The 23,959-nt window shown below is 36.4% G+C and overlaps 3 protein-coding genes across 6 annotated transcripts in view; 1 reads left to right on the top strand and 2 right to left on the bottom strand.

Annotated features, from left to right (window-relative positions):
- Nucleotides 1-2,275: 2,275 nt before the first annotated feature.
- On the bottom strand, nucleotides 2,276-2,794 carry LOC135675013 (uncharacterized). The gene has a single exon (XM_065185276.1). It carries the CDS (start codon nucleotides 2,792-2,794, stop codon nucleotides 2,276-2,278), a length of 519 nt encoding a protein of 172 aa, XP_065041348.1.
- A 3,833-nt stretch (nucleotides 2,795-6,627) lies between these two features.
- Nucleotides 6,628-12,902, top strand: LOC135672813 (tRNA:m(4)X modification enzyme TRM13-like). Of its 3 annotated transcripts, XM_065181199.1 has the most exons (9): nucleotides 6,628-7,021; nucleotides 7,102-7,167; nucleotides 7,251-7,553; nucleotides 7,651-7,918; nucleotides 8,859-8,916; nucleotides 11,066-11,152; nucleotides 11,292-11,423; nucleotides 12,025-12,163; nucleotides 12,450-12,902. In XM_065181199.1, the coding sequence occupies exons 1-9, from the start codon at nucleotides 6,852-6,854 to the stop codon at nucleotides 12,694-12,696; spliced, it is 1,470 nt and encodes a 489-aa protein (XP_065037271.1). In that variant the 5' UTR covers nucleotides 6,628-6,851; the 3' UTR covers nucleotides 12,697-12,902. The 3 variants fall into 3 exon arrangements, with proteins under 3 accessions (XP_065037271.1, XP_065037272.1, XP_065037273.1); XM_065181200.1 differs by lacking the exon at nucleotides 11,292-11,423; XM_065181201.1 differs by lacking the exon at nucleotides 12,025-12,163.
- Nucleotides 12,903-13,371: 469 nt separating this feature from the next.
- LOC135672812 (protein ABC transporter 1, mitochondrial-like) overlaps nucleotides 13,372-23,959 on the bottom strand; it is a 10,939-nt gene continuing 351 nt past the window's right edge. Inside the window, exons 2-9 of one of the 2 annotated variants that reach the window (XM_065181197.1) lie at nucleotides 21,563-22,511; nucleotides 20,963-21,188; nucleotides 20,465-20,617; nucleotides 20,128-20,286; nucleotides 18,986-19,145; nucleotides 17,949-18,058; nucleotides 14,053-14,169; nucleotides 13,372-13,837 (exon numbers count right to left, since the gene is read on the bottom strand). In XM_065181197.1, the coding sequence (XP_065037269.1) occupies nucleotides 13,478-13,837; nucleotides 14,053-14,169; nucleotides 17,949-18,058; nucleotides 18,986-19,145; nucleotides 20,128-20,286; nucleotides 20,465-20,617; nucleotides 20,963-21,188; nucleotides 21,563-22,176 (1,899 nt within the window). In that variant the 5' untranslated portion in view covers nucleotides 22,177-22,511 and the 3' untranslated portion in view covers nucleotides 13,372-13,477. The remainder of the gene's footprint in view (nucleotides 13,838-14,052; nucleotides 14,170-17,948; nucleotides 18,059-18,985; nucleotides 19,146-20,127; nucleotides 20,287-20,464; nucleotides 20,618-20,962; nucleotides 21,189-21,562; nucleotides 22,512-23,959) is intronic. The other variant, XM_065181198.1, reaches the window with a different exon arrangement.

Here is a 23,959-nt window from a genome sequence, read left to right as displayed (position 1 = left end):
AAGTTTAAAATCTGCAAGGGTTGTGGTGGAGAGAAAAGATTTTTGACGAGGCTTAGCGTGGGATGTTCTTTTACGTTGGTATACCAGCACAAAATTGCATCCGTATGGTTGAAGGGGATTATTCCTCTGGTCCGGTCTTCAAAGTGGTTTTGGATGTCCACAGAAGCTCAGTCTACTCAAAGTGTCCTCCATTGGTCTTACAAAGTGGTTTTTGATGTCCGCAGAAGCTCATCTACTCGAGTCCTCCCTTGGTGTCGGTGACGCACCTCTTCGGCCACGTAATTCGGCAAGCCCCATAGTTTGAGGGTGGGCCACGTAATTAAATTTTAAGTATGATCTCAACAGACAGAATTCTTTAAACATGATGTTGTTGACCGAGTTCCATTATTGATAGTGATGATTTTCTTGGGTAGCTCAAACTTTGTGATAGTATTCTTCCATACCAGGTTCTCAATTTATTCTTCGATGATAGAGGCTAACAGTTTTCACCCATTTACATTTAATGAAGTAGTTGACATCGACAGTCAAGAACTTCAATTGTCCCAATACTGATGGAAAAGATCGAATAGATCTATCTCCCATTAAGCAAAGACCATACACGATCAATCGAGCTTAGAGAAATTACTAGTTGATATTGGATCCGTGTGAATCTCTAGCATCAATCGTATTTTTGAGTGTATGCTATCACATCCTTCCTCAATGTCGGACAATAACAACCTTGTTGTAGGATCTTGAATGTTTGTCTTATAATTTGACATCTTATCTATATAGTAAGTCTTCTTTTATACGTCTAGAAGATTAATGTTTCGTATGAACAACGTCCTTGGGACCATCATCCATAAAAGCGATGGGACCTAACACTATTCTCATTAGCGCATCCGTTTCTATATTTTCTTCTCCAAGTACCTACAATATCTTGAACTTGGCAAAGGAGATGACTAGTTTATTCACTTTGCCGAGTTACTTTGCCATCATAGCATCTCTAGCCTCGATGTTGCTGAGTGTTAAGAAACGGGGGTTAAGTGTTGCTAATCTCTTTGTATTTACAAAATAATGAGGATGCTGAGTGTTAAGAAACGGGGGTTAAGTGTTGCTAATCTCTTTGTATTTGCAAAATAATGAGGAACTGTATTAATAAACAAGGCACCATGTTGAGCAACTTCTTCCCAAATGTGAACTTGGGAAGATGGTCCCAAATGTGAACTTGTCCCGAGACCATTGTGATTATGAAGATGAAACTTCTTCCACATATCTAGCAATTTCATGAAATGTCTTGATGGCCAGATAGTGAATCAGGTGCCTTGGTTGGAGCCTTTATCATGCAAATTTGGAACAAATTCATTAATTAACAATAAGGTGTCACGCTTCCTTATCTCGTAGCATTTGGATTTTGTAAAACAATAATATATGGCTCGTGCTCAAAACTCAAAGAATAAGTTTATCTAGCTTTGGTTGATTGGAAATTGCTTTTCAAGTAGCAGCATGTTCTCTGATGTCATATGTGAAGAATCTGTTAGTAGAAAATATTATTGATGTTTTGATCAATCCAATATGATTCGTATGTGTAACGAAATCTAAGATGTCTCCGAGATAAAAATGTTAAGTTCTCGATGTATCACCTGCTCAAAAATCAGGGTCGAGAGAGATTTTCATATCTAATCCTTCTTAACGTTCAAATTAGTAACATGACATGTTCAAGTATGGATGCTAAAATCCTCTATTTTCTCCTTGCATGAAAGGTAAATTTGTCCTCTTTTATAACGATGAAGATAAGCATTTGATCATAAAAGATACGAGAAAAATTTAAGATTATCTTTTTGGTTATAAGGAGTAAGAAGAAAACATATTATTATATTTATAATCATAGAGGATAAGAATGAAACTTTCGATTGTTTACTTTGGACCTTCGACAGACAGGTGAAGGATAACCTTCATCTTCTCTTGCTTTGGACACTACATAATGATTACATATGGAAGGATAATTAACTGATAATATGTTTTCTAACACATTCTAGATATTTCTACAGGCCAATTGCACCTTCCAATTCTTCAATTTTTACTAAGGAGGATGCCTCAGCTCGTATAAATACCATTCGTTGTTATTACCGCTGTCACTGTGCAGCATCCAAACTGCCCATCCGATGCTCAATCAAATAATCAATTTGAGAGATTTAGGGACGAGCTGGTAACAGAACCATTTGTTCTCTCAGGGATTCTGGAGGGATCACAAAATTAATAGCATGCACCCACCTTTGACAATTAGAACGCAGCCTGTTCAGTGGCCTGGTTGCGAGTCCAGGCGCTGGAGCCGCATCTGCTCGTAGAACCTTGTGATGAACTCCTCGGCCTTCGTGTCGATTGCATGTGAAGCCTCACCCTCGTCGACGCCGTTGGCCCCAGTGCTGCCGTCGTTGCCCTCGGCCGTGTCGTCGTCGAGTGCTTGTAGATCCTCCGCGGAAGCATAGCGGCTCATGCCGTCGTTGGAGGAGCACGCGGGGGAAGACGGCGGGGGGAACACATCGTGGAACGACTCGTGTCCAGCTGGTGGAGGCGGCGGCAAAAGAGGGAACGGCGGGCGGTAGTCGAGTTGGAGATGGAGAGGGCGCATACCATCGACAAGGCTCTTCAGCATACCATCGGCAGCTTTCGGAGATTTAGGGCCTTTCTTGCTGGATGAGCAGCGACGCATAGTGAGGATGGAGGCCCAAACGATGCCCAGCGTGCTGCGCTTCTTGGGGCGGTGGGAAGTTTTGGTCACGGTGGAGGTGCCATTGCTCTCTTCCTTCTTCTCCATATGAGGAGAAGAAAGAAAAGGGAGTAGTTCCTCGCCCTCTGCAAAGGATGTTCCTTGAGCTCTTAAGGCTTTAGAGCAGAGGGGAGACGGGTCTTTATAGATGTTCCGTAAGGGAGGGAATGGCGCGCATGGTGTTTGGTTGATCGCACGTCATTAGGGAGAATATTCCTAGCCTTGATACGTGAAATGCCGAGAATGCCCTCTGTGGAAGTGGTAAATGGGGACGGGGGAAGGGAGGTTTCCATTATTAGCCGTGGACGCAGCGAAATATGGCGGAGGAATAGGTGGACGACCGGTTGTGGTCACACTTTAAATCAATGGTTCTCTCTCTTTCTCTCTGCGTTCCTTTTATTACGGCACAATCTCTCTTATAGTACATTAAACATGTTATTTTACCTAAAATGCAATTTTAATTTTGAAGGCTCTAACAAGCTTGGTCATCGGATGAAAGTCATCCACTCGATAGGACAGCGAGAGCGGTTCATTTGCTGGTTTAGCCATTGTCATAAGATAGAAGAATATAACTATAGTCAAGGCACGGTTGCAGTGAGAGTCGAGTCCGATCCTTTTTATGAGTATCCACTATGCAGTGTCGTCAAGGAGTACCGATACTTCAGTCCCAATGATCGATTCATTAGATTCTCCATAGAGTTTGTTGAGCTTTACGAGGAGGAAGAGAAACCGTGTGAGAAGAGAGAGAGAGAGAGAGAGAGAGAGCCCCTTTCCTTGTCGTCTAGACTTTGTTGTCCGGAGACACATTGAATATGGTTGCAATGCACACAATAAAGAATATAAAAAAGAGTTTAAGGTTTCTTCTTTCTAACATGGTCTCAGAGCTTGAGCTTAACAGAGATTTGGATGCGAGGGGATGAGCCGAGCAATAGGGAGTAACTCCCTTGGCCCTCTCTCTACCCCCTCCAATAGTAACACACTAGAGGCGAGACCTTTTCGCCCTTTATCCTGCCTGTAACGTCCCCAACCTAGCAGATAGCTAGGAATAGTACAACATCGTAATCCTATGTGTTTCCCGATAAGAATGCAAAGCCAAAATCAAAACAAATAAATTTCATATAACATTTATCATATAAGTTAATCAATAATAAATTCACTCACAAGATATTCATAATTTGTTCGATAGATCAATTGCATAATCCAATCAACAATATCCACCATGCTTTTACTGTGCAACTCTAAAAAAATAAAATATAATTATTATATGAGCAAATCACATTTCAGCGCCATGACTCACATGCCGGTTAAAACTTATCATAACCAAATATTTTCTTAAAAACACATGAATTCTTCATGCATTAAATGCAAACTTTTCAAAACATACATAAATACTTTTTTTTTCTCAGGGCTTGCTCATAATATTTTTCAAAATAAGTTATATTTAAATATATATTTTTATAATGAAAGCATAAGTACAATTGATGTCACATATCAAAACATAAAATATTGTAGTGCAAAGATTATCATTCATATAAACATAACACGCGTTATATGCCAAAAACAGAAGTTATAGTAGTATCGATGTTTATGACCATGTTATATTCTTGTGATATGACTTAGAATCATAGTTAACCTCCGTGATATAAGGTAACACATGTCGCTCAAAAGAAACTATTTGCTCTCATTAGTAGGATCTTGGTCATTAGGTTGACATACATATTAGGATCTTGGTCACAGAGAATAATATATAGATTATTTTTTCTACCAAACTAAGGATTTCAACATATCTCGTTTTTGTATTTCCATTAAAGATTGATACGATCATATCATTTGAAGCTATTATAATAATTAGATTTTTTTAATATAACCCTGGATAGATATTTTCATATAAATTTTTGATCAGATAATTTCAAAATGCATATAAATTAATAATTAATAGTTTAAATTTTTCTAAATTATCAATATTTAATTTTTTTGTAATATTTCAAATAATAAAATAACTTTTAAATTATGTAAATCATGTATATTTATAAATATTAATATATAAATTAATATTTTAGAAAATAAATTAGACAAAGTCAATAGATACTTATCTCCGTTGCATATCCTCTGTATAATATATTCTAATCTATCCATTATGGGTCGTTACTAGGATTAGGGTCTTAGGAGAAATAAACGAGTGGGAGACGAAGTTTAAATGGGTTGGGGGGTCGTTTGATGTGAAGGCATGATGTGTCATAAATAAAAATATCGCTTTTGCTCATTAAAGTATTATTAACCATATCATTGCATCCCAACCACAACGATCGAGTTCTTAACTCATATGCCTCACCTTCTGTACCCGCGGGTCGCTACGAGGGTTAGTGCTCCAGATGAAGTTGGGTGACATGTGAAATTTAAATGATTTAGAGGGTGTTTAAAGTACTATTAATTACACCATCATATCCTAGCCACATCGCTTTTGCTCATTAAAGTATTATTAACCATATCATTGCATCCCAACCACAACGATCGAGTTCTTAACTCATATGTCTCACCTTCTGTACCCGCGGGTCGCTACGAGGGTTAGGGCTCCAGATGAAGTTGGGTGACATGTGAAATTTAAATGATTTAGAGGGTGTTTAAAGTACTATTAATTACACCATCATATCCTAGCCACATCGCTTTTGCTCATTAAAGTATTATTAACCATATCATTGCATCCCAACCACAACGATCGAGTTCTTAACTCATATGCCTCACCTTCTGTACCCGCGGGTCATTACGAGGGTTAGGGCTCCGGATGAAGTTGGGTGACATGTGAAATTTAAATGATTTAGAGGGTGTTTAAAGTACTATTAATTACACCATCATATCCTAGCCACATCGCTTTTGCTCATTAAAGTATTATTAACCATATCATTGCATCCCAACCACAACGATCGAGTTCTTAACTCATATGCCTCACCTTCTGTACCCGCGGGTCGCTACGAGGGTTAGGGCTCCAGATGAAGTTGGGTGACATGTGAAATTTAAATGATTTAGAGGGTGTTTAAAGTACTATTAATTACACCATCATATCCTAGCCACATCGCTTTTGCTCATTAAAGTATTATTAACCATATCATTGCATCCCAACCACAACGATCGAGTTCTTAACTCATATGCCTCACCTTCTGTACCCGCGGGTCGCTACGAGGGTTAGGGCTCCAGATGAAGTTGGGTGACATGTGAAATTTAAATGATTTAGAGGGTGTTTAAAGTACTATTAATTACACCATCATATCCTAGCCACATCGCTTTTGCTCATTAAAGTATTATTAACCATATCATTGCATCCCAACCACAACGATCGAGTTCTTAACTCATATGCCTCACCTTCTGTACCCGCGGGTCGCTACGAGGGTTAGGGCTCCAGATGAAGTTGGGTGACATGTGAAATTTAAATGATTTAGAGGGTGTTTAAAGTACTATTAATTACACCATCATATCCTAGCCACATCGGCTGAGGCCCGTAACTTATACACCTCACACTTTGTATCCACGAGTCACTACGACGGTTAGGGCTCCAAAGGAAACTAGGTGGTAGGTGAAGTTTAAATGATTTAGAGGGTGTTTGAAGTACTATTAATTACACTATCGTGTCATGACCATATCGATCGAGTCCTGTAACTCATATGTCTCATCCTTTGTATTTACGAGTTGATACGATGGTTAAGGCTCTAAAAAAAGTCGGATGATCGATAAAATTTAAATGATTTAGAAGATGTTTGAAGTACTATTAATTATAAGATCACGTCGTAGCCACATGAGTCCCATAACTCATACGCCTCACCTCCTTACCCATATCATTTAAAGGACGTTTGAAATACTATTGACTACACCATCACGTCCCGGGCACATCAATCTAGTCCTGTAACTGATACGCCTCACCTCTTTACCCGTGGGCCGCTGCGAGTGTTAGGGCTCCGGAGGAGGTCGGGTGGGCGGCCGCAGTTTAAATGATTTAGAGGGCGTTCGGTGAGAGGGTGTGATGTGTCGCAGGGGACAATACCGCTTTAGCTCGTTGAAGTGGGTATTGGCCACACCATCGCGTCCCTGCCGCATCGACCGAGTTCCCTAACTTATGCGTCACCTCCTTACCCACGCGCCGCCTCCGGACCCTCCTCCCACGTCCACCAGCGCCGGTGGAGGTGGACCGGTGGAGGAAGAAGAAGTGACCACGAAGAAGCGGTGTCAGTACTGGCTCCCCAACAAGCGCCGCCTCTGCGCCAACACACCCCTCCCTTTCTCCAGGTAACTATATATGTCAACCTAATTCTAGCCCTTCTCCTTTTCCTTTCTTGTTCGTTTCTCTGTAATATGTTTCTCGTCAGGTTCTGTGGAAATCATGAGACAACCGCCGAAGCTCGACGGATCCCCTGTCCGATCGACCCATCCCAGTTAGTCCAACCCTGATCATCTCACTTCCATTCGTTTACCGAGTTCCCCTTTGGTTGATCCACTGTTTTCCTCCTCTGTGTAGTTCCGTATCGGGGGAGAATCTGAAATCCCACGTCAAAAGATGCCCTTTCAAGAAACAAGCCCAAGTCCTGGAGAGCCAACCATACTACTCCAAGGGAATCAATAGCGGTAGCAGCGGTGACGGGAAAGCCGATGCTGTGGGTTCCGCTGCAAAGAGGAATGCTATTTTTAGGATGTCGGTGCAGGACTTTCATGGTCTCCTTGGGAAGATCAAGTTGATCCATTCATCTATTTCTATGGTCTTGCCACATTCGTATCTTGTCCCTGATGCTTGCAGTAAATGGTTGAATCAGCGGCTGGACAGGTTAATTTCTGAAAGTTTGGATTCTGAGTGAGTGGCAATATATTCAGAGGTTATCAAAATAAGAATAGTTATCCTCTTCTTCTTTTGTTCGTAGCAGGAAATTGCCTTATCAGGAGAAGCATGCCATGCAGCAAGCGTCAATTATTGGGAACATAGAGGCATTCGGAATGCTTCAAAAGCCAAAGGATTTGACAAATCCATTTTGTCAAGAATGTGATGGAAGTGATGATGTTGATGGGGACGAAAGTCGAGTCTCAGCAGTGGTGGAGTTTGGAGCCGGCAGAGGGTATTTGACTCACATGCTCACAGATTGTTATGGGATCAAGAAAGCTTTTCTGGTTGAGCGAAAGTCTTACAAGCTTAAGGTCAAAATCCATAAAAGAAAAAAAAAAAAGTCTTGATCAAACTACCTCTTGCCCTTTAGAATCTTTATGCTGCTGGAAGTAAATTTAGAGTATAGTTACCTTTGGAAGTAATCTTAAATATGAAAAGGTAGCATTCTCTGTGGGGATTGTGTAAAGAGAACTGCATAGTTTGAGTTTAGACCACTCTGTGATGGTCATAGTTTCCATTTAATTCAAGACATTATATCTCATCAGTGGCACTTCATATTGTTTGTTGAAACTCAGATTAGGTGTCATCGTTTTTGCATAACAAGTATAGTGAGCCCTGGTTTCCTCTGTATTTAAGGTCAAGCATGAATGATTCTCAAGCATTTGGAAGTTCCAATACCATGAGTGCAAAAGCTCCTGGGAAAAGTTTTCACTCGTGGATTTTAGGACAGTGACAAAGGTGCAATGCTGCAACTAGTGACAAGTTCTAGTAACTACCAGAAGAATCTAACTTCTAAAAACGAGTCTTACGTTCGGGGTTTACATCTGTTTGGACAGCATGCTTACTTGCTTCTTGTACATGTACATTTATAATCACAATAGATATTTCTTAGTGGGACATGGTTAATAGAAGCTCTATCTGAGTTGTTTATGCTTAATTTTGTACTCTGATTAGAAATCGACCTTTTTGGCCTTTGCCTAACATAATTGATATGAGTGATGCCCCTTTTATGGTTCCATGCATGCTTCAATTATTTCAACAGAGTCAATTCGTATTATGATGTCACAAATGTCAGGAATTGCTATTCTGATTTTTAAAAACTTATTTCATATCAATTTGAGGACTAATTCATAAGTAGTCAAACTAGATTATATATCAGCTACTTCATAATGAGTATGCTATTGATGCATTATTTGTGTTTATGTAGTAGCATATAATGAAGTTTCTTTTACTGTTTAAAATAATTATTAGGCTGACCGAAGTCTGCGACAAAACCAAAGCATAAGTTTAGAGCGTTTGAGAATTGACAGTAAGGTTCCTATCCCTTATTATGTTTGTGGTTTTCCTTCCTACATGCTTTTTTCATTTCATTCCATGAGTAGAATATTTTTATTACAACAAGTAAATTTTATGTTGGTGTTATTAGCTTTAAATAAATTAATTTCTCTCATAAAAATACATAAAACACCCTTTTCACACAAGCAATTGTTTGCATTCGGTTGCAAAGACAAGGGAAATTGTGTTTAGCATTGGTTTGAGAGTAATCAAAGATAACCTTTTTAGAGTTTCCCCAAATACATATTTGCAATGATAGACCTTAGCAGTCATTCCCTTGAGGATGTACACCTTTCCCAATTTGTCACCTGCATAACATGTGCAGGTACTAGAATTATATACAGTGAATTTACTCTCTACTTCAATTAAGCTCTCTGTTGTACCATATTTTATTGCATTTTTATATGGAAGTTTTTGCTTTTTACAGTATTCTTATGAATAGGAAACAGTAAAAACCTAGTTGTATGATAAAACTGTTATGTATATACAAATAGGACTTGCAATAGAGCCAAGTCATGTTGGCATATGAATGTCTAGATACATAGCTTGGTCAGCATCAGTCTGAAAATAAATGAGGCAAAACTAACAATTATTCATCAGTTTGAAATTTGAAAACCTTATTCAGTGGGGTTAAGTTAGGCATGCTGCACAGCTTGATCTTAAATGTATTGTATATACTATGCTTACAAATAAAATGCATGTCTTTACAACCATAAACCAGTTAAGAGTTAAGACATTGTTTATGTTTCAAATGGAAGGAGACCCGCATCTATGTAACTGTATTTCCTTTGTCTCATTTCGGTTGTTTTTGTCATCGCTCTCCACTTCAGTTCTTTAATGTAAATGAAGATATAGTGCACTCTTTTTTTCAGGCACATATAATTTTCAATTCACATTCTTGTCCTGCTTATTCTTGAGCCACAAGTTGCCATTCTTAAGTGAGATTTTAAATGTGAATGACTTATGGATGCTTTAGTCTCTTAGCTATTCCTGAACACCAACACTTGTTCGCTTCTCATCTCTGCAAAATTTTAAATGTTCCAGCTGATGATTTATCGATGTTCGAATCTTAAGCACACCTGCCTGGATCAAATTTTCAGAACTGTTTGAAATTTTTGCTTGGTTTTAGTTGACAAACTTCTTGAAATGACTCAGGCTTCTCAGGCTTCATATTTTTCAATAGAATAAGCAGCTCCAATGCACAAGATTTTCATCAATATGGGGTCCAAGGAGGATAAATGTAAGCAGTGTCACCCCTACAATCTGAGAGCTTGCAGGATCAATTTATATTATTCGTTTTTTAGGTATTGACCAATGATCTAAAGATCCAGGGTTGGGTATTAAGTTTAGACTCCAAATACAAATTTGTGGAGCTTGATCTGTTAAGGCGGAGTCAGTATTGGGTTGCTTACAACTGTGAACTCTATGGTCCATTCCTTGCCAGAGAATTACCATACTTCAAAACAATACTGCTTAATATAGAAAGCAATGGTTGTCTCTTTTTTGGAATGAATATGTTGGTGGTAAACTGACATGACACTTGCCATGCTGACACTCGCATTACCACGTTTGTCCCTGCAACTTGGCTATCAGAATTAAGAAAATTTACTGAATAGCACCATTCTCTCACAAATTTGGCTTTGTACCAAGATGGATTTACATATTTGCTTTGAACGGGTCAATTTGAACTGATCTGGTGTTTTCCTATTGAAGTTTTCTTGGGGAAGGAAAAGGGAAAAGAATTTTTGCATTCTCGAAACACTGTACATACCATTGCATACTCCATATGTGCCATATAGTGCATTAACTTTGTTTTCAATACATATTCATATATATTTAAAGTATATTCTACGCTCCATTTTGTAATTTTACATACATTACAATAACAAGTATAATAAGTATATAATCTTATTATATAGTCGAAGGGAAGATTTCTTATATTAGTTATGTCCTTTAACATGATCTTATTCCATAAGTATATTATTAACATACAAAAAGTTGATATGTGTTTATGCTATTATTTAGTTCTAAATTTGTTGGTAATATTTCAAATTTAGACCTTGTAATATGTGAGACTTGTTTATATACTTATAAACCTGATCATACTTTTGCCTACATTGCAGTAGCAGATTTGAATTTGGATGAAGTACATTTCTTGAAGGGTCTCGGACACCTAGCCATTGGAAAACATCTCTGTGGACCTGCAACAGGTGAATGCTATATCTGCAGTTGATAGGACAATAACTTAAAAGTGCTGATGATCTTTCAATAAGTTTCATGCATGTAAGTCATTGGTGATTTCACAATAATGTAACTAACTAGACAGTTGCTTTTGAAAATCATATGCAGATCTGACAATAAGGTGCTGTCTCAATCGAGAATATAACCAAAGTAAGGAAACACATTCAACTAGTTCTCATCTGAAAGGCATTGCTCTCGCAACATGTTGTCACCATCTTTGCCAATGGAAACATTATACAAGTAATTCCTCCTCTTGAAAAATGCTCTCTATCTACGCATCACTCTGAATTTTGTGATCTACTTTTCCTCAATCCTAATAAAAATCTATAGGTCATGACTTCAGAAAGGAAAGAAAGACATCTTAGTTGTTTTCCGCTTTATTATGAAACGAAAAATATTCTAAAGGACACAAAATCTCACATCAATTGGATTTGATTTTTAGTCCTTTGGATCTTTCATGTGTAGTTCTTTAGAATTACTATAAATAATTCCTGGCTGGCTAACACCTGATCTTCCATAAATAAACAATACATTGTTAGCTCACATGTCTAGTTGAAGCTTGTGAAAATTCAGGTTTTGCATCTCAATTGGGGAAAAATGAATGCACCCAAATGGTCTAGGCGATATGTCCATGGCATACTGTCGGTAACGAATGTTGCGTTATAGATCATATGAGTAGTGTATCATGTCTGTATCTATTCAATCGCTTCACTGCCATATGGCTTAATCCACATTATAAGAACTTGTTAGAATAATCTAACAGTAGTATGGTTGAGGTAAAAAGAGAAGAATTTGGTCATTGAATTTACATCTCCTTATTGGTGCTACTTTGCTTTTACAGACACAAAGTTTCTTCTTTCTCTGGGAATCACAGAGGAAGAATTCCATGCTATGACGTGGTTTACTAGCTGGGCCGTAGATGCAGATCATAGTTCAGAGCTTTCTGATGTGTCACATCAAGAAACAAATCTTAGCACCATGTAAGTTCACCTACCCTGTCTGACAATTATTGGCAGCTGAGATATGCCTTCTCTTGGCCACGTCTCTTTTTACATGGAAGTGTTAGAAACTCTTCTTTTGGAGTAAAATCATATAGGAAAAAGATTGTGTGAATATTATCTCTTGATTAGTTTCTGCATAAGATTTTTCAGACTCTTCCTTATCCCATCTTTTTCCTGATAAAGAAAAACACATTCTGGTCTTATGTTCGACAAATACAATTCTTTGGCCTCATCTGAATCATGTTTTATCCTTTGTGCTTTTTAGATGTAGTGAGGATAAGCAATCCAACTTGGAGGATAGTGATGTTGAACAAGTCATACGAGGTATGCCAGTGCTCGATAGGGCTCATTTGGGGTTTATATGCAAAGAGATCATCGACATTGGGAGGTTATTGAGTCTGAGAGATCAAGGAATGGACGCACAACTTGTGAAGTATGTCCCATCAAATATTTCACCGGAAAATCATTTGCTGCTTGCTAAATCTAGGTTTGAGTTTCCAACAGTCATATAATGGAGAGCTCTCTGGCGGCTTTAAACCTGAAATCTTCCTAATGACTTGGTCATATTTTACATGTCAGTAGCTTATATCCTTCGGGAATCTTCTGGACTGGTCTCTGGTGCACATCGCTGCTAATATTTGGTTTCTAAGGTCATTGTCATATTATCATTTGTTGTTATACCTTCATTTTATTAACATGAACTGTATTTTAACTTTCATCATATATATATATATATATATATATATATATATATATATATATATATATATATATATATATATATAAACATTTTATGCAAGTAATTGAGTTACATATTATTTTTTTACATTTAAATACTATTAAATGTTTTTCAACCTAGATATAGGTTATCATATTCAATACAACAAAAAATTTTGTTTAAATTTGTCTATCATTGTTCAAATCAAGGTTTGCCGTACCGTATCATATCGGCATTTCGGCCCGGGCTCGGCACCGATACGGTATACCGCTCGGTACACCCAGGTGTGCTTGGTACGAGCGGACCGGTGCAGGACAATCCACGTACCGTTAGCCTGTTGGATCGATATATACCGCCCGTACCGGGTGGTACAGTTCGGTACGGTAAACCTTGGTTCAAATAAATTTTATCAACTTTTGTATTTTAGATTTTTATATAATAAAAACATTTTTATTAAACGTCCCAAGGCTTCACCTAATCGTGTTCCAATTTAATTCTGATAACTATGCATGCCAGTATTATAGTCGCTATGGCACGCACTCATAAGCCAATATGAATGTCAAACTGGCAGTTGTCTACAGACCAAATTGGTACTGCTGATAGACCTGTAGAAGTATCTCCCTGCACGGCACCACGGCACCAAGCTTGATGCAAGCCAAGAAAGCTCCAGAGAGCTTTCTGTGAAGACTGTAGGCCTCCTCCGGTGGAGGTGTCAACCTGTGCTTCAGCATTGTTGCCCCAAGATTTGAGATGCTTTGGGTTATGTTGCTCGAACGGAAGTCATATCCACCACCTTTCGCAAAGGGCATCCCAACAATAAAGCCGGCTTGGACATGAGCCTCCATCATAACATCCGATTCCTCACCTGTAAGAAAGCCAAGTCTCCGCGACATCTCTAACACTGCATCTCTATCACTATTTGCACATGCGATGACCTGTTAATCAAGAGATAGAATGGAGCACAATGACCGGATGAGAAAGATGAAACGAGATGGACATATTATGTGTACATCTCAACTAAAATCTCAGATGCCTTCAAAGTTCTGACCGAAAAGGCATGGAAACTAAACAGTAAATATAAACCTAGAGTACCATAAGAATTGTGCAAAATCAGCACAAAATAGTAATAAAAAAAAGTCCTAAGTCATACCATTCGTAGATAGTCATCAACAAAATTTTTTGGATACTCACGAGCTGCACCAAAGTCAATGAGATTAATCATTTTGGTAGTCTCATCAAAAAGAAAATTGCCCCAGTTGGGATCCGTCTGCAAAAGATCATCCAATGTTACAAAATATATATATTATTAATGAACTGAATATGTAAAATCATATATCTAGATTCAGTTTAAAAATATTAAAAAAACATATTTATCACATAATCATACTTTCAACCATATAACAATAAGAACAAAACCGTAAATCCTAACTATTTGGGGTCGGCTACATGGATCTTTTGCTGTCATTGAGATTTATAAAAAATCATATGTCTAGTTAAATTTAAAGTATTTAAATCTTTATTTATAATTTCTATTAAAATCTTTTTAGGTCTTTCACTTTTTCTCTTTTTATCACTAATATTAATTTTTTCAACTACAACATTTGGAGATCACTTCAGCACATGTTAATACCATCTTAAACGATTTTATCTCATTTTATCCTCTATCGAAGCAATACTTAATTGTTCATGAGTAAAAATATTTCTTTTCCTATCATTCCTAATAACTCTTTATATCCATCATAACATTCTCATCTCAGTAACACAAATTTCTTTACTATCTAACACTTAAATCCATAAAGCATTATCAGTTTTACAATTGTCTTATCAAAATTTTATTTTAACCTCAAGGATATTCGATGATCACACAATACTCTTGACACCCTTCACTATTTTAACTACTCTGTTTTTACTTTATGAATAATATCTTCATCGATCTCTCCATCTTGTTGAATAATTGATTTAAGATACCTAAAGTTTTTACTTAAAGGGAAGTCTTATCCATCCACTCTAAAACCTTTATGTTGTAAGGTTTACCTCTATAGTTTAAGCTTATAATTAATTCTACTTAAGCTCTCATTAACGAAAGATAATATTATTAGTAAATAACATACACCAGAGAGGTCTATCAGGTAAGTGATTAGTAAGTTTATCCATTAAGTTTATCCATTATCAATGTGAAAAGGTAGGAACTTAATGCAAATCCTTGATGTAATCCTATGCTAATAGAAGACTCACTAGACACACTTGCTATAGTTCTAATACTAGTAACTACATTATCATACATATCTTTAATAACATCAATATAATTAATGGATATATCTTTTTTTTCTAAAACCCACAATAATAAATATCTAGGAACATTATCATAAGTTCTCTAAGTTAATAAAAACTATATGCAAAACTTTCTTTTCTTCCTATACTTTTCTATTAATTGTCTTAATAAATAAATAGTTTATATGATTGATCGTCAATACATACAACCAAATTGATTTTCAAGGATATTTGTTTCATGCCTTATCCTACTTTTGATAGTTCTTTCCTAAAGTTCCAATGGCTTATGATTTTAATTCCTCTATAATTTAAATAATTTTATATGTCACCCTTATTTTTGTAACTTGGTACTAAAAAACTCTTCTCTATTCACTAGGTATCCTTCTGAATCTTATGATTTTATTAAATAAGCTAATTAACCAAGCTATTCCCTTTGTCCTCTAAACTTTTCCAAACCTCAATAGGGATACGATCAGGCCCTACACTCTAAGCTATTCTTATTTTCTTTAATGTGTCTTATACTTCATTAACTCTAATTTTATAAATAAATATATGATTATTAAATCTACCACTATTATTTATTGTTAAATCTAAATCCTGTGTGGAATATTAATTAAATAATTTATAAAAATAATTTTTTTTATCTCTCCTCATTCTCGTTATCATTAACAAGTATTCTTTGATCTTCATTTTTAATACGTCTAATATTATCTAAATCTTTATACTTTCTTTCCCTAGCTTTAGCAATTCAACATATATTTTTTTCACTATCTTTAGTACCTAATTTATTATAAAAATTTTCATAAGCTTTATATCTTACTATACTAATTGCTTGTTTAGCCTCTTTTTTATATTCTTTATAACTTTTGAAAATTTTCTTATTTTTATAGTTTTGCCAATCTTTAAACTTGATCTTTTAGTAAAAAATATTTTTTGAACATCCTCGTTTCACCAACTCTCTTTTAAGGTTACATTGCTATATTTAGTTTTACCAAGAATCTTCTTTGTTATGCTCCTAATCTTATTAGTCATTATAATCAAAATAATATTAATATTATCCTTATCTCAGTTCTAAGTCACCTCCTTTCCATTTTTTTTAAAAAAATATTTACATTATCATCTTTAAAATGCTATCATCTAATCCTAGTAATTTTTTCTATTATATTTTTCTTGTTTCATTTTTTATAGTAAATTTCCCAAGCTACGAGGTCCTAATTAATGACACTCCAGCGCATCGAATTCCAAGGATAAGGAGAAAGTTCCTAACTGCCAGCTCCGATGAAGGACGACCAAGAACGAGCAAGAACCAAAGCCATTCTGAAGTAAAAGCTATCTAATACCATCAGCCTATGTTGATTCGTCAAACTTTCACCAGGTATAACTTTACAATTCTTACAAATAACTTTATCTACATCTTTAATGATAAAAAGATCTATTTGACTATAGTTATGATCACTCTTATAAGTCATTAAATATTCATTTCTCTTCTTAAGGTGAATATTTATAATTATAAAATTATATGAAGTTTTCAAAATCATACCACCCTATAACCAAACCAACGCCCTCACGCACTCTTTTATATTCACCGTATATTTTTCCTACAGGACAATCCAAATCTTCTCAAATTATAAGTTTTTCGACTATAGGCATTCCTTTAATGATATCATCTAAGTTTTTCCAAAATTCTCTTTCGATTTGATCATCCAATCCAACTTAAGGGGCATAAGAACTAATGACATATAAAACATCTTATCCTTTCACAAATTTTAAAATTATAATTCTATCTCTAAATCTTTTTACATCTAAAATATTGTTGTTAAGATCCTTATCAACAACAATTCTTACATCATATCTGTGCTTAACTTTTCTAATATATCAAATTTTAAATCTAGCACTATCAATCTCTCTAGATTTTTTCCTACTGATTGAGTTACTTGTAAGCAGATAATATTTATTCATTCTTTGATCATAGTGTCTACCAAATTTAATCCTTTCTTTAAAAGTATTCATATATTTTAAGTTGCTAACGTAATCCTCTGTTGTTGGACTAATTTTTTTACCACCATTGGTCCAAAACAATAAGAGAACCTTTGCCTACTTGGCACCACATCCGATTGCCGATGTGATGGATCATTTTCGAACGACTTCCTAGCCCACTATTCGCAATTCGAGACACTTAGGTAGTGAAGGTGCCTCATGCCACTTCCAGGTGACGACCTAGTTCTATACTGAAATCAGTTTCCATATTCATAAGATCAGTTTCCATATTCATAAGATTTGACATAGATTTACATTGGTGATCAGTAACCTAATGGAATCCTTCACCTTTTTCATTTGGGCTTAGGATTGATATTGGGGGTGTTAATACAAAGATACATCATCAATTTATTGTACCTCCAGAAACAATTAAGAAAAAATGAATACAAAGATACATCATCGTCAAGGTGCATCATGAAAATAATTAAATTTCTTCAATAAACAATAGTTAAATCAGCCACTAGTGTAGTTTGCAATCCTAACCAACAACAAAAATTTAAGCTCTAAGCAAGACTGAAAACTAAGCATTGAGACATAAAAGACTGCACTGCAGATAAAATAATTGAAAATTCAAAAAAATGTTTAGTTTGGACAACACACATAAGAAAGATTTGCTTCTCATCCCTTCTCCCATCCCTTCTCAATGAAAACATAGGACAAAATTACACAACTTATGATAAAGAAGGAACAAGGGCCACGATTCACTAAAAACTGAAGACAAACACAAATTGCACTTGCCTGCATGAACCGGAAAACAAACAATTCCTTTAGAGTCAGCTCAAGAAATTTTTTCCCCACATAGTCCCGAATTTTTTGACTTAGTAATGCCACCTTATCGATGGCAACTCCTGAGAAAAATAAAAAAAAATGCCTGTAGAATTACTAATTGTATCTTATTTAGAAAAAAGAATCAAATCAGTGACACAACAAACAAAAGGTGAGAAATATAGTGCATCATCTCTCACAAAGAAAATCCAATTAAGTTCAATCAACCAACTTGACATTATTGGCAAATTTTTTGGTCTGACTAAACATCCCAGCATGTAGAACATATATTTTCATTCAGCAGCATAGATGATATAGACATAACCTAAAAGCAATTAGGGATGTCAAGGTAGTAGTATCTAGAGGCATAAAGAAATAAAACTTTGTTAGAAACAATAAATATAAATTTAATTGCTCTTAATTTGATCAGTGATTACATTCTATACAGAGCTCAACGTTGGAAAAAGATCTATGAATCTAAACCTTATTGGTTGGGATATTAGGGTTTGTGAATGTTTTACTGTATATATATTTATCTAATTCGGTGAAATATACTCTTTTGGATGCATTCTTTGCTTGATCTACTTAATAGGAAAAGTACCATGTGCTTCAAAAGATCATCTAAAAGAAGAAAATATACTAAACAAAAGATTATCTAACAATATTGTTGGAGAAGCAACAAAGGTATTGCTTACCCTAATAGAATGATACTCCAAATTATGGATGCACATCAAAACATCTACGTTGAAATTCCCAAATGTGTAATACAAACCATGACAAGTTGAAAATTTAAAAGCGGTGAAAACCTTAAAACAGCTATTTTATCCTTCTTAAAGTATCATTAGAATGTGGAACTAGATTTACACATCTTTCCATCATGATTTAAGCTCTCTACCAATAAAGTGAAAGTGTAAGTTCCCCTCAACTTATACCGCAGCAAAACTCTGACAAAAAGTGAGAACTGAATTCTAATGGCTTATGATGTGTCATAATAAAAATAACGTATTTACCTGTAATAAGCTCGGTTGTCAAAACCTTTTTACTCGAGATTTCATCAATAACCATAGGAACATAGAACCCTTCTGAATCAGATAGGAAATCACGGAATCGCTTTTGACTTGCAGCTTCCAACTCATAATCACATTCCCTAGACAGTTCCTCCTTAGCCACCTTTATAAGAATTGAAGAAAATTACCAATCAGAATATCTGATTGTATATAGCATACTCAAGTTTCCAAACTTAGTTCGGAAATTTATTGGTTCATAACACTTTAAGATGTGGCCTTGGGCTGTGATAAAGCATATCATGGGTGGATATAAGAAACTGTAAAACTAAATTGATCTTGAACACTAATCTGCAAGAAAAAATACCTAGCCAATTTGGATGATGTTTATCACTAGACTCATGAACTATAAGAGTTAAAACCTGATTAATGAATCAAAGTAACTGTATAATCAAAGTTATTGTAATTCATTTACTCAACTCTCAGTAGACAATCTGAAAGATGACCTTGTATGCAATTACTATATTCCAAAACAACCAACAAAATTTTCATGCAAGGAAAAATAAGATACTGCAGCACAAAACTATTTGGTCAAATTTCAAGCTAATTACTCATAACTAGCAAATGAGAACTATTCAATTGATTAAAATATGAGGAACTATGGTAAAGAAAGCAATAATATATTCATACATCACAACCACATAAAGCAGCAACATACACTAAATGGAACTTCAAAAACAGAGTTATCAAAATTCAATCAGATGACAACACGAGAAATTGAAGAAAGGAGAGAATAAAAAAGTGTAAATGATTATCATAAAAAAGAAAAAGAGCAATCCCACATTTCAAATTGACATGATAATGTCAATTATGGAGTGCATCATGAAATTGAAGAGCAGGATACAAATAACCTTGTAATGTCAACAAGTGCGAGTCATCTGCCTCTTAATAAATGAGAAGACATGTAGAGATGTTGCATTGAATTCTAGTCTCAAGAATTGACTTGGAAATATATAATTATTAACTTAACTGTTATAAGGATAAAGTTACTAGTACTGAAAGCAATCACTTTTATGAGTTTAATCACTAATACGCAAAAGTTCAATTAACAAAGACAAGTCAAGGACATCATGAATATATAGGTTCACCTTTATAGCATTATCAAGAAAAAGTCCTTTAGGAATGAGATTTGTGTAGTCTAAAATTAGCCTGACATTCTCGATGTCACTTTCTATGCTATCTGCAACACCAGGGTACTGTATTTTCATTGCAACCTTGAGACCACTCTTCATAACTGCTCGATGGACCTGAAGAAGGCATGTATAAGAATATTTGAAGATAAATGACTCAATGAGAAATCAACATGAACAAATCAGAGGTGAACAAGCTAGCGCTTTGCTGAAGAATTTTCTTCTATGGCATCCAAGCACATAATATCTAAAAATTCAGGAGGATTAGGATATGACGAATCTAGATCGAGACAACCTGCCCTATGCTTGCTGCCGCAAGTGGTTCATAATCAAAGCTCCTCAGTTTGGATGACCAATCAAGACCCAGTTCAGCATCCAAAACATCATTCAATTGTTTCCTTGGCATCACATCAGCTCCTTGACGAACAATATCCAAAGCTGCCAATATCTGCATCAGGGAAAGAGGCAAGACACGCATCAAAAGCCATGGTAGTTGCTCATGTTTATGCATACTTTTCATCAGATACTAATGATTTAACCAACAAGATTCAGAAACAAGTTTTGGAATCAACAAGATGGTTGTATTAACTTATAAAATTATCAGATAATTAATTAAGCGTGATAAATTATACCATTACAGTCAAATTTAATGGACTGGACCACTATGAAGTGTTTAGCAATACACACTCATTGATATGTAATCAGTTAGCTCCACACCCTTCTCAAACAAAACTATGGTGAAAGCTGAAAGCAACAAAGACAGTACATTAATAAATCCAGGAAAAAGTAGTACCGGTGCTGGCACAAGGGATTCATCCTGAATGCTCAACATCTGGCCCAATTTAAGTGCAGCCCCTCGCATTCTACACAGTGCAAGTGCCAAACGTTCAGCATTTTTCTCAGATAAAAAAGGTGAAAGGGCAGACTGCTTCCCTTCTATTTTGGGCATACCAAAGACAATCCTCTTTGCAGATTCTTGGATTGTACCCCATGCAAGCCCAGCTCCCAGACCAGCAAACCTACATGATTATATGCAAATGTCTACATAAATGACTCCAACAAATTTGACAAACAAGTTGAATACAAGCATGCTTATACTGAATGGAAAGTTATGCATAATTTGTTTACTGTCATTCGTATCTGTCAGAATTTTAAACTGCTTAGTAAGTAAGTGGAGGCAGACATGTTAATCAAAAGCACAAAAAGGAATTTTGCAATGATATTAAAAGGACGAGATTTTCAAAAGAAGGCCACGAAATATGTAAGAATCACTATTATTTTTGGTTCGTTTAACTTTACCTTTGTATTCGTGCCTCTAGAAAAGTTCAATTTTCTAGAATCAACAAGGATAACGCTAGTGTAAAAGCAATCAGATCGGTCAATAATAACCTACCCTAGAGCCCTGCTAATGGGAGTGGACGGGACTCTTCTCTCGCGAGGTCGCCGCCTCTTTAGTGGAACGTCTCCTCCAGCGCTGCCCACAAGATTCATCTCCGGCAGGCTAGACCGGATCGGATCTTTCATGCTACCGTTCTCGCGAAGAACACCAAGTTCCATGGTGGCACCGTCCTCCAATTCCTGCGATCGGCAATTGTTCTCCGCGGTCATCATCGCAGATGCAGCTATGGGGACCTCCTGGACGTCTACCAGCCTGGATCGTGATTTGGTCTGGGACTGGGGCAAGGGCTTCTCCAAGATGGAGGGATCGGCTGATCCCCCCCGGAAAGCAGTGACCTCGGGCTCATAATCGTTCGAGAAGTAGATGACGGAGGACTCCCTGGTGGAGTGTGAAGCGGACATCTGACGGGGCGTCCCTCTCGTTAGCCCGGCAAGATCCGTGGCGGACACGAGGGCGGCCTTGAGGGTTTGAGAGACGAGGGCCTCCAGATCGCCCGCCCTGGCAGCTTCGAGGTTGGGAGATCGCTTGGCAGCCTCTAGGGCGACGAGAGAGACTCCGCGGAAGAGGCGGCGGAGGTCCTGTAGCAGCGGCGGCGGACGACGAGCCATAAAGGGGGAGGAACTCCACCAAGTTACGTGCAATAGCACGCGAATCAGGGCTTTGATGTTATTAAATCAGAAGGAAGCCGACGGCGACTGTAGAATGGTAATGGCTTCTGAACCCAAGCAAGTAAAGGTGCCGCTGCCGGAGTCCTCGCGGGCACCAACCAAGGCTACCATGTGGCCATCCGGTCGACCACACGAGAGGCACTAGCGTGACGCGGAGCGTGGCTTGGTCAGATCACGACTTTACAACTAACCGATGGTGGGAAGCGGGGTGCTGATTCTGGTCGTACGCCCTTCCCATCAATCGGATATTGTATCGAAGGAACAATTGATCGCTGCTAATAAATGACATTTGTGTCAATTGCCTTTCTAATACCACGTCTACGTTATAAAAAACTAAGACAAATGACTTTATCCTGAAAATCGTTATGCTTTGTTATAATGAGTTATATATTCAGCCCTCGAAGTCATTTGGGTTTTCTTAAAAAAAAAGATTATCTACCAACTATTACAAGAGTTGTAAGAGGTGGAATAACACAGAATTTTAAATTAAAATTCTAATTAAAAAAATGTAAGAGTTGTTAAATTAAAAAAGTACATTATGCTTTGTTATAAGAGTTGTAAAATTAAAAAAAGTACATTTTAACACAGAATTTTAATTCATCCTTCACGGTCAAATATTTTAAATAATGCCCATGAAATGACATTATAACAGACCCATTAAGTCAGTTGATCCATTAAAATGGTTGATTAACATATACAAATTTAACTTATCCAAAAATTACCCATGTCAATTGCTATTGGATACTTTGAAAAAAGGAAAAAGGGAAAGAAGACAAAGCATAACATCACATACTTGATCCCTCAAAGGACAAAAAAAGAAAAAGAGAAACCACTTGGGTTTATTAAGATGCAAGCCAACAGTAATCATCAACTAACAACGAGAATAAGGTCCAATATAATTCACTGAAACCAGAATTTTAAATTAGAAACAGGAAAATTCAAATGTTTATTGGAAAAAAATTAAGATCGCAGGGGCTTAAAATGTTGAAAAATAAATCATCCTAAATTTAATATAAATTTTCATCATATTGAAGAGAGAAACACTAAAGTAGTGATTCAACTGCAAAAGAAACTACATCTAACTGCTTCTGCATAAACCGAATTAGCCAAAACTAAGAATCTTGAACACCAGTGCTTTTTAATGCTATCTGCACCAATTTCTCCTAAAAATATTTCATGATTCTTTTTAATGCTATCTGCACCAATATCACAAACTTACATACAAGAAAGACAAGATCACAAGCACAATATAGTAAAAAATAAAGCATGAAGAATTCAGAGAGCAATCCCAAGAAAGACAGACAAAACCACAAACTCCAATCAAAGAAATCCAAAGGTTTGGAGAGATCAATGAATAAATACAACTCAACACATGTCAAAACAGCTCCAATATCTCCTCCAAGCAGTACACAATTAAAAGAGAAAAATACAATAACAACAAATAGATGATCTAAACATCAAGACAAATTCCCAGTTTTAAGAATTCAGAAAGCACTCTCAAGATGACCGAAAAAATCTGGGATGAACAAGGCAACAATGAAGGGATCGGTGGCTAGTGGTTGGAGAACGGAAAGCCCAGTAAGATAGCCATGGGTGAGGCAAAAATAAAACAACAAAAAATATACGATCTCTCGATTGCGATTGCCCAGTTTTATGATTTCAGGGAGCAATATCAAGAAGAACAAAAATGATCATGGATTCCAATGCAATGAACCACAAAAGC

Source organism: Musa acuminata, chromosome BXJ1-5 (genome assembly GCF_036884655.1).
Source record: "Musa acuminata AAA Group cultivar baxijiao chromosome BXJ1-5, Cavendish_Baxijiao_AAA, whole genome shotgun sequence".
NCBI classification, from domain to species: Eukaryota; Viridiplantae; Streptophyta; class Magnoliopsida; order Zingiberales; family Musaceae; genus Musa; species Musa acuminata.
Note: the sequence above shows the minus strand (reverse complement) of the source record. Positions and strands in the feature narration are given on the sequence as shown.